Source organism: Nansenia antarctica (assembly GCF_963989245.1).
Source record: "Nansenia antarctica genome assembly, chromosome: 6".
In the NCBI taxonomy this organism is placed as follows: domain Eukaryota; kingdom Metazoa; phylum Chordata; class Actinopteri; order Argentiniformes; family Microstomatidae; genus Nansenia; species Nansenia antarctica.
Window position 1 is genome coordinate 60137395 of NC_137676.1, and position 11629 is coordinate 60149023.

Sequence of the window (11629 nt, forward strand, 5' to 3'; positions counted from 1 at the left end):
CTTCTGTCAGTCTTATAGCTCTGCTGATTGGTCAATAGTCACCTTTGTAAAGACTGTTGACTAGTCTAGACACAGTCATTATTATCTATTATTATCTAGGGCCTCATGTAGTTGAACCTACTAGATCACAGTCAGCTGGACAAAATCAGGTTGAGGCTTTCTTAACAGGCTGGTCACATACAGTTGGCTACTGTAGTATGTTAGGGCTACATCATTTTGTGAGATGATACAAAGGCATGCAAGTTTATTCAAATCATATTAAACAGTGAAAAACTATGTAAAACACCAACTTACGGTTATGATCTGTCTCCCACATCAGTGCTCAGCTCTCTGTCTTGCTCCTCACTGATACAGCTCTCCCCTGTATGAACTAGTCTGTCCACATTGTATCACCTCATTGTGTCTGTCTGTCTGTATGTATGTATGTATGTATGTATGTATGTATGTATGTATGTATGTATGTATGTATGTATGTCTGAGACACATGACAGGCTGACAGCTATCACACTTAATGTGTCACCATGGGAGGGGTGGGGCAAGATATTTCTCATCCAATGAAATGATTGTGTGTGAAAACACAGGTGGTTCAAACACAGATACAACCCCCAAAAATAAATAAACTTTTGCCAGTCATAAATTCTCATTTCAACATTATTCTTTTTAATGACGTTTTTTTCTTCTCCAAGTATTTGGTCATTTAAACATTTAAAAGAATTGAGTATACATGATCGCAACAATAAAGAACTTATAGGGATAGGAGGATGGAACTAGAATACTTTGCACATATCAGACCCTCTGGAGCTCTTCCTGGTTCACTGCTTCTCAGGAGGCTGTGTCTCTGGTCGTCGTGGTAACGTTGTGTGTCGTCACAGGGTGACCAGTTCTGGTCGCCGTGGTAACGCTGCGTTGACACCAGAGTCTCCCAGACGGGGGGGGGGGGGGGGGGGGGGGCGAGGTGTCTAAGGTCATGACACCTCGGAGACTTGGAACCTCAGAGTGAAAGGTAACCGAGGCTTCCCATTGGTGGATTCTGACACCCTCTGAGTCAGAAACTCGGGTATCATCTTTGTACAACGAGTTTCCAAATGAGACATTTCAAAGTGGTAATTCAGACACATGTCGTGAACGCACCACGAGTGTTCCTCCAACAGTCTGTGTCTCCTGGCAACAACTCTCTCCAGTTACAACATCCAGGAATTCTGGAAAAGGCAAAAAATAACAATCATTTCAGTCCCAAGCCAGGTACATCCTGGAGGGGGCAGGGTAGAGAGGATATTTTAGTTTTCTTGTTGTTGTTGTTGTTGTTGTTGTTTTTGCAGTAGAGTGTTCTAGAAGCAGTAAGAACAGTAAGTGGAAGTCATGCCAGTGTCACGAACAGTCCCATCATCCCTAGGGAGGGAAAGGGGGGGGGGGGGGCTTCAGGGTTGCTCCCATCTCCTCCACCTCTATCAGTCCCTCCGTACATCCATCAGACGCCTGCGATGGAGGTCAGTTTGTCTGTCTGTGCGTCTGTGTGTCTGTCTGTCTGTCTCTCTAGGTCTGTCTGTCTGTCAGTCTGCCTGTTTGTCTGTCTGTCTGTCTGTCTCTCTGTGTGTGTGTGTGTGTGTGTGTGTGTCTGTCTGTCTGTCTGCCTGTGTGTCTGTCTCGCTACCTATATGTCTGCCTGTCAGTCTGTCTGTCTGTCTGTCTGTCTGCCTGACTCTGTCTGTCAGTCTGTCTGTCTGTCTGTCTCTCTCTGTCTGTCTGTATGCGTGTCTCTCTGTCAGTCTGTCTGTCTGTCTGTCTGTCTCTCTCTGTCCGTCTGTTTGTCTCTCTGCCTGTGTCTGCCTATCTGTCTGTCTGTCTGTCTGTCTGTCAGACGCTAGTGATGGAGGCCAGGGTCGGGGGCTTGGTCAGCTTGTCCTTCTGCGCGGAAGCAGGGGGTTGTGGGATAGCGCGGAAGTTGAAGGGCGGGCCGACGCTGGTCAGGTGACCGGGGATCATGTGACGGGGGCTCAGGACTGCAGAGTTCTGACGTCTGTTATTCTCCGTCATGATGCTGGAGGTGTTGGAGGCAAGGCTCTCACGAGTCCTGGAGGAGGGGGAGGGGTTGGAGGGAGGAGGGTGAAAGGAGGGGAGGGAGGAGGGGAGGGATGGGAGGGAGGAGGGTGAGAGGAGGGGAGGGAGGAGGGGAGGGGTGGGAGAAGGGGAGGGTGGGAGGAGAGGGTGGAGGAGAGGGGTGGGTGGAGGAGAGGGGTTGGTGGGAGAGGTAGGAGGGGAGGAGAGGGTTCAAACTGTTAACTTTTAAAAAGCAGTTAGTCTGCCTTTAAGAACAGGTTTTTTTGTAAATAACAATACGTGTACAATACACAATGTCAACTTATCTTCTCTTACCTAATGCAGACATTTTAATTTTTTCAGTAATGGTTAAGCACATCCATATCGGATGATGACATAATGGTTACCATATTTTCAGGGCTGACAGAAAGGGTAGAGGGGGGCAGGGGGGTAATATCAACACAGCTAATATCAAAAAAGAGACGACCATTTTTGACAAATGTAAATGTACTCTGTGGGACTGTAAATGTAAATGTACTCTGACATTATACTAACAGACACCATCAGTACACAGCCAGTGGAGGTTTTGCACAGGGTGTTAGTGATCCCTGTACTAATAAAGGCATTAGACATGTAGGAATACAACAAACAAGGTCACGCTCATCAACAAAAGGAATTTTCAGAAAAGTTAATGAACATGATTTATATCTAAGTGACCCAGAAAGAGTATCCTCCATTTCTGAGCCTGACTTGGTTCTTGGTGACTCCTCAAATGTTTCTAACTCTGTCACAGATGAACATGCTCCATATAGGCTTCCGGTTGAGACACGGACAAGATGGCAGCATAAAGAAGGCTCTCCCGTTCAATTACGTTCTTAAAGTCCCTCAAAACGCCCTAGCGCCCTCTATTGGCCAGCCGATATCTATCAATATCTACCGCCACTGGAAGCAGGTTGAGGCAGAGAACGGAGTAACACGTGTAAGTAAAATATATGTGTGTGGTTACTATCGGTAAATCTAGTATAGCTTTCTAAAATATTCAGTAAAGGAAATATCTTCCCCAACCAGATCCACCGAACCTTGAAAGACCTGTAGCCCCTGAAGTTACACGTCTGCTGCTATTTGCCGAAGGCAACGTCTCGGTGAGTTCTACTGAGATGCTACGGTGTTATTGAAACGTGTATGAAACGTGCTGTGCTGATAAAAAGAGACTATCAACTTAGTTATCAAGTTAGACTGACTGAAATGATGTGATAACGTCCTAAACGTTAGCATTATCAACCGTTAGCTTGTTAACATTAGCCACGCTTTTACCCTCTATAACCCGCTATTACCCTCTACCCTTAGTAATTGCAGGGTGATGACTGCCTTGTTATGATGATACCCACTGACAGATGGCAACACGACATATTTACAAACACGAAACTGATTAGCTACCGTATCTGACAAGACTGTCCTGTAGTTGTTCATGTGACTGTTGTTCTAGTGTTTTAGTTTGTCTTTCTATGTGTCTAAATAATGTGTCTAGCTAGAATCTGGCTAGCTAACATTAGTGTAAGACAGTCAAGGCTCAGAACATTTTGATCTTTGTGGTTTCTGGTCGGCCACTCCATTTAACGTATTGTAGTCTTTCATTGAAAAACAAGGACACTACACTTACCATCATTTGATAGAGGATGGAAGGAAAATTCTGTGACGTGGTGATTAAAGTCAATGGCATCGACTTCAACGCACACAAGAATATCCTTTGCGGCTGCAGTCCATATTTCCGGTGAGTGTCTTAACTTTGTGGGGATGTGGCCATGATGGATGGCAGGGATTCACTTGGCATGGATCCAAAGGATAATCAGAAGAAAATAGCCAGATCCTACAAGAGCTTACACATTGTTCTTTGTGGCAGCAATGATACATTCTATAAAAGATAGCATGCAACTATTGATTCATAATATTTGTGTACCCCTCTTTATATTGTCATATACTTGCAGAGGGTGTTTATTATATAGCTGTGCTGTATTGAAAAGAGTATTGAGAAAATCTGGTACAGTATATGGATGATTCCTGACCATCATATCCCTCCTCTCTAAACCCTGACCCACAGAGCTCTCTTCACAATTGTCTGGAACAAAAAGCGGGTGTACAATATTCCTGGTGTGTCACCGGACATGATGCGTCTCATTATTGAGTATGCCTACACACGCTCTGTGCCTGTCACTGACGAGAATGTGGAGCAGCTTCTGGTGGCTGCAGATCAGTTCTCTGTCATGGGCATTGTGCAAGCCTGCTCTGACTACCTAGAGGCCCAGCTGTGCCCGGAGAACTGCATTGGCATCTGTACGTTTGCAGACTTCTACTCCTGCTATGAGCTGAGGCGCAGGTCCTCTCTCTTCATCCTGCATCACTTTAAGGAGATGGTGCGTAGCTCCGAGGAGTTCCTAGAACTCTCGCTGTGGCAGTTTCGTGACATCATTGAGAAGGACGACCTGAATGTGAAGCAGGAAGATGTAGTGTTTGAGGCCATCCTGTGCTGGATTGGCCATTCTCCTCAAGACCGCGAAGCCCAGATCTCGGTGCTGTTGCCTAAGGTGACTGAGAGTTGGACAACACACGTAACACGTAAATGTTTGATGCATTTCATAAAGGCTGCCGACTGCATTCTGTGTCCATATCTGTCTGTGTCTGTTTGCTTAGGTACGCATGGCCTTGATGACAGCAGACTACTTCATGAACAATGTGAAGAATAATCCACTGGTGAGAGCCAATGATGACTGCAAGCCCATCATCATCAACGCACTGAAGGCCATGTTCAGCTCTGACAGCAGCAACCCTCTGACCCGCCCTCGCCTGCCCTATGCCATCTTACTGGCCATCGGTGGTTGGTGTGGTGGCAGCCTCACCAATGGCATTGAGGCGTATGATGCACGGGCTGACCGATGGGTCAATGTGACTCGAGAGGAGGAGAGCGCACGGGCCTTTCACGGTGCTGCCTACCTCAATGGTTTTGTGTACTGCGTGGGAGGCTTTTACGACGTTGACTACTTCAGTAGTGTGCGCAAGTTCAACCCAGTCACACACACTTGGCACCAAGTGGCACCCATGCACTCACGGCGCTGCTGGGTCAGTGTGGCTGTGCTGGGTGGCTGCATCTACGCCATGGGCGGCTTTGATGGCTATGTGCGACTCAACACTGCTGAGCGCTATGAGCCTGAGACCAACCAGTGGACACTCATCTCACCCATGCATGAGCAGAGGAGTGATGCCAGTGCCACCACACTTTTTGGAAAGGTAAGTGGAATAGGTAAGACTAACTGTACCTGGAACACAACTTAATAACTATTGTACAATGAATCTATTAAAAAGCCAGGATGGATGAATTTACAAGTTGCCTTAACTCTAGGTATACATATGTGGTGGTAACAATCGGAATGAGCGGCTGTGTACAGCAGAGTGCTTCAACCCTGAGACCAACCAATGGACTCTGATCGCCCCCATGAGAAGCCGCCGCATTGGGTTGGGGGTCATCGCCTATGGGGAGCAGGTCTATGCGGTGAGACCTACATAAAAATACACAATAAATCAATGCTCAAGTTCTGATATTCTGTTATTGACCCACATTTCTCCTATCCTCTCTTAGGTGGGCGGCTTTGATGGAGCCAACTGTCTGCGACACGCAGAGTGCTACAATCCCCAGACCAACACCTGGCGCGCAGTTCCCACCATGTTGAACCCACGGAGCAACTTTGGCATCGAGGTGGTAGATGATCTTCTGTTTGTGGTGGGCGGCTTCACTGGCACAGGTACCTGCAATGTGGAGTGCTACGATGAGAAGACAGATGAGTGGCATGACGCCCATGACATGGGCATCTTCCGCAGTGGCGTTAGCTGCTGTGTGGTGCACGGACTACCCAATGTGCTCGAGTATGCTGCCCCGCGAGATACCCTGCAGAACCCCCGGGAGGAGCTCAAACTGTCCACCTCCAATAGCATCCTTACTGTCTGACACCATATCTACCCACCATTACCCCCCATCCCTACATGACCCGGTCCTGCCCACTGCAGTCCATCTGGGCAGAGACAGAAACCATCCAAATAAATCCTTCAAGTGCCCATGGAAATCACATAACATTTCTGTCTTTCTTATTGCTTCTATCAGGCCGGGTGGTACAATAATTTTTCTACAATGAACGTATAAGGGAGGCTTTAATTGAATGCTAGTTTGCAATCATGTCTTAACTTTGCTGAGCAAGCCCATGCCCATTAATGTCCATCAATACGTGTATATCTGACGTCTACATGTAAATACCCTCCAAACAAAAGACGAATGTTATCGTTTGCCTTGAAAGATGCATACACATATTGGGCTACACAACAATCATGTAGATTAGCTATCCATTTCAACCCCACATTCAAGACAGATCAGGCATCAAGGTTATATTTAAAAAGTTACTTTGTTGCCCCCTAGTGGGTATTGAATGCAATATGTCATCTGTACAGTTATGTGCTGCTGAACTATGAGTGCGGATAATGATATTGTCAATGGGACTCCATCTTGGAGGACAGTAACTATCCTGTTTATTTGTTTATATATTGTTAGATGTTGAAATGATTGTCAACCCTGTTGCAGATTACTGGACTGATCTGGCTAATCTGCCAGTGGTCGCTATTGCACCTACATCACAGAATTGACTTGGTGTGGTCAACTTCATTATCTGGCAGCGACTAGAGGCCTTTCTTTCCTGACATCTTACCATTTCAATCATGTCCTTTGAGCATTATTGCTTTATGCCCATAGTACGTCAAATCCAATTTGTATGAAAACAAAACAAGCATCTAAAAAGGTCCAGGGTCAGAGTTTCTGAACTCAAAACAAAACTAACTACCTCATCTGTATAAATTATTGATATGTATTTTGTGTGTTTCATAACAGCTGTGTTACTGTGTGTGTGTGTGCGTGCGTGCGTGTGTGTGTGTGTGTGTGTGTGTGTGTGTGTGTGTGTGTGTGTGTGTGTGTGCGCGTATGCATGTGTGTGCGTGTGTGTTTTGTGTGGAAAAGGGACAACATCATTGACAAAGTGATGGAGCGCTATTCTCACAGCAGGAGGAAGCAGGAGGACAAGTTCAAAAAGTTCAGGTGAAACATGAAAATAAACACACTCAAAAGCAGACCCTAAATCTAAAATGTCAAATACCACACATGATTAAAGTTCAAGGGGTCATATCCGTTTTACCTCTAAAAGAATGGGAAACAAAACCATGTTGAAGTGGAAGTGTGCTTCAAAGCAAAACTGACAATGGAAACATATTTACTTCTTTATGCTATTAGTGGAAGATGGGTCATGGTCATGTGTGATTACAACACAGTGGGTATTTCTCTCCTCAAGACTCCCTTAGTTTGCTGCCTCTGTCATCACAGTCTTGTTCTCTTTGGACTGCAAGAACTTCAATAAGATAAGTACAGCATCATGGCTCAAATACCCAATGTGACGAACTCTTATGAGCATACACTGCTGCCCTCTGGTGGTCAGAGTGGGATTGATGTAACCAGCAGGGCTCAAACTGGGGATCTCTCCCCTGGATGACCTAAGATTCTACCATTAGGACATCCATTTGGACTGGCAGGGCTACTCATCACGAGAGCTACACTGCCACTACACACTACACCATGCACACTACACACTACACCCTGCACACTGCACACAAGGGAGAGGGGACATCTGTACATCCAACAACTCAGGGAAAACACACCACTGTCCAACTGCATGTGTGTAGGCTTGATCTTAGTGGAACATCAAAACCTTTGAGTTTGAGTGTATGAAGCTTGATCTGTGTAACAATGCATCATGACATGTTGATCTATCATCTTTGAGCCTTTGGTGTTCAGTGTGATCTCCCTGAGACTAGTTTACACAGTAAATACAGTGTGCATTGAACTACAGTACATCTACATTCCTATGTCTAACATTAATCTGGTTATGAATGAAGTATCTATAATCATCATCATCAATATCATCATCTTCATGGTAAATGCCCTCCAGAGACTCTTCTCTTACCCCATGGCTTCAACATCCCCAGAGAGACTAATTTTAGAGGCAGTGGTCCCCTCCTCTCTCTCCCCAGAGAGACTCATTTTAGAGCCAGGGGTCTCCTCCACTCTCTCCTCAAAGGACCTCTTGCTGTAAACCTGAACAATGAACACACGCAGCACATTAAAGGAGACCAAAGTTAAAAACTGTGAAGTGAGAAACTACAGCATAGGAAAGGGACATGAAAGTATGCTGATACTGTATATACAGTATCTCTCTCTCCTGAAGCTAACAAGGGATATTTACAATGTCTCTCTATAACCCTAAAAGTTAACTTTGATCACACAAGCCCATTTTTACATAAAAAAGACATACAGTAAACCAACTAATTGACCCTTCATAGAGGAGTGTATTCAACAGTCTTCTGTCAGTCTTATAGCTCTGCTGATTGGTCAATAGTCACCTTTGTAAAGACTGTTGACTAGTCTAGACACAGTCATTATTATCTATTATTATCTAGGGCCTCATGTAGTTGAACCTACTAGATCACAGTCAGCTGGACAAAATCAGGTTGAGGCTTTCTTAACAGGCTGGTCACATACAGTTGGCTACTGTAGTATGTTAGGGCTACATCATTTTGTGAGATGATACAAAGGCATGCAAGTTTATTCCAATCATATTAAACAGTGAAAAACTATGAAAAACACCAACTTACGGTTATGATCTGTCTCCCACATCAGTGCTCAGCTCTCTGTCTTGCTCCTCACTGATACAGCTCTCCCCTGTATGAACTAGTCTGTCCACATTGTATCACCTCATTGTGTCTGTCTGTCTGTATGTATGTATGTATGTCTGAGACACATGACAGGCTGACAGCTATCACACTTAATGTGTCACCATGGGAGGGGTGGGGCAAGATATTTCTCATCCAATGAAATGATTGTGTGTGAAAACACAGTTGGTTCAAACACAGATACAACCCCCCAAAATAAATAAACTTTTGCCAGTCATAAATTCTCATTTCAACATTATTCTTTTTAATGACGTTTTTTTCTTCTCCAAGTATTTGGTCATTTAAACATTTAAAAGAATTGAGTATACATGATCGCAACAATAAAGAACTTATAGGGATAGGAGGATGGAACTAGAATACTTTGCACATATCAGACCCTCTGGAGCTCTTCCTGGTTCACTGCTTCTCAGGAGGCTGTGTCTCTGGTCGTCGTGGTAACGTTGTGTGTCGTCACAGGGTGACCAGTTCTGGTCGCCGTGGTAACGCTGCGTTGACACCAGAGTCTCCCAGACGGGGGGGGGGGGGGCGAAGTGTCTAAGGTCATGACACCTCGGAGACTTGGAACCTCAGAGTGAAAGGTAACCGAGGCTCCCCATTGGTGGATTCTGACACCCTCTGAGTTAGAAACTCGGGTATCATCTTTGTACAACGAGTTTCCAAATGAGACATTTCAAAGTGGTAATTCAGACACATGTCGTGAACGCACCATGAGTGTTCCTCCAACAGTCTTGTGTCTCCTGGCAACAACTCTCTCCAGTTACAACATCCAGGAATTCTGGAAAAGGCAAAAAATAACAATCATTTCAGTCCCAAGCCAGGTACATCCTGGAGGGGGCAGGGTAGAGAGGATATTTTAGTTTTCTTGTTGTTGTTGTTGTTGTTGTTGTTGTTGTTGTTTTTGCAGTAGAGTGTTCTAGAAGCAGTAAGACCAGTAAGTGGAAGTCATGCCAGTGTCACGAACAGTCCCATCATCCCTAGGGAGGGAAAGGGGGGGCTTCAGGGTTGCTCCCATCTCCTCCACCTCGATCAGTCCCTCCGTACATCCATCAGACGCCTGCGATGGAGGTCAGTTTGTCTGTCTGTGCGTCTGTGTGTCTGTCTGTCTCTCTAGGTCTGTCTGTCTGTCTGTCAGTCTGCCTGTTTGTCTGTCTGTCTCTCTGTGTGTGTGTGTGTGTGTGTGTGTGTCTGTCTGTGTGTCTGTCTGCCTGTGTGTCTGTCTCGCTACCTATCTGTCTGCCTGTCAGTCTGTCTGTCTGTCTGTCTGCCTGACTCTGTCTGTCAGTCTGTCTGTCTGTCTCTGTCTGTCTGTATGCGTGTCTCTCTGTCAGTCTGTCTGTCTGTCTGTCTGTCTGTCTCTCTCTGTCCATCTGTTTGTCTCTCTGCCTGTGTCTGCCTATCTGTCTGTCTGTCTGTCTGTCTGTCTGTCTGTCAGACGCTAGTGATGGAGGCCAGGGTCGGGGGCTTGGTCAGCTTGTCCTTCTGCGCGGAAGCAGGGGGTTGTGGGATAGCGCGGAAGTTGAAGGGCGGGCCGACGCTGGTCAGGTGACCGGGGATCATGTGACGGGGGCTCAGGATTGCAGAGTTCTGACGTCTGTTATTCTCCGTCATGATGCTGGAGGTGTTGGAGGCAAGGCTCTCACGAGTCCTGGAGGAGGGGGAGGGGTTGGAGGGAGGAGGGTGAGAGGAGGGGAGGGAGGAGGGGAGGGAGGAGGGTGAGAGGAGCGAAGCGCGAAGCCCAGATCTCGGTGCTGTTGCCTAAGGTGACTGAGAGTTGGACAACACACGTAACACGTAAATGTTTGATGCGTTTCATAAAGGCTGCCGACTGCATTCTGTGTCCATATCTGTCTGTGTCTGTTTGCTTAGGTACGCATGGCCTTGATGACAGCAGACTACTTCATGAACAATGTGAAGAATAATCCACTGGTGAGAGCCAATGATGACTGCAAGCCCATCATCATCAACGCACTGAAGGCCATGTTCAGCTCTGACAGCAGCAACCCTCTGACCCGCCCTCGCCTGCCCTATGCCATCTTACTGGCCATCGGTGGTTGGTGTGGTGGCAGCCTCACCAATGGCATTGAGGCGTATGATGCACGGGCTGACCGATGGGTCAATGTGACTCGAGAGGAGGAGAGCGCACGGGCCTTTCACGGGGTATCATCTTTGTACAACGAGTTTCCAAATGAGACATTTCAAAGTGGTAATTCAGACACATGTCGTGAACGCACCACGAGTGTTCCTCCAACAGTCTGTGTCTCCTGGCAACAACTCTCTCCAGTTACAACATCCAGGAATTCTGGAAAAGGCAAAAAATAACAATCATTTCAGTCCCAAGCCAGGTACATCCTGGAGGGGGCAGGGTAGAGAGGATATTTTAGTTTTCTTGTTGTTGTTGTTGTTGTTGTTGTTTTTGCAGTAGAGTGTTCTAGAAGCAGTAAGAACAGTAAGTGGAAGTCATGCCAGTGTCACGAACAGTCCCATCATCCCTAGGGAGGGAAAGGGGGGGGGGGGGGCTTCAGGGTTGCTCCCATCTCCTCCACCTCTATCAGTCCCTCCGTACATCCATCAGACGCCTGCGATGGAGGTCAGTTTGTCTGTCTGTGCGTCTGTGTGTCTGTCTGTCTGTCTCTCTAGGTCTGTCTGTCTGTCAGTCTGCCTGTTTGTCTGTCTGTCTGTCTGTCTCTCTGTGTGTGTGTGTGTGTGTGTGTGTCTGTCTGTCTGTCTGCCTGTGTGTCTGTCTCGCTACCTATATGTCTGCCTGTCAGTCTGTCTGTCT

General features: G+C 46.4%; 1 protein-coding gene across 1 annotated transcript; it reads left to right on the forward strand.

Moving 5' to 3' along the window:
• Positions 1–4199: 4199 nt before the first annotated feature.
• LOC308160761 (kelch-like protein 10) lies at positions 4200–6034 on the forward strand (the record flags this gene model as incomplete). Its single annotated transcript, XM_080534702.1, has 4 exons — positions 4200–4619; positions 4726–5319; positions 5432–5581; positions 5669–6034. 4 exons carry the CDS (start codon positions 4200–4202, stop codon positions 6032–6034), a joined length of 1530 nt encoding a protein of 509 aa, XP_080390828.1.
• Positions 6035–11629: the final 5595 nt, after the last annotated feature.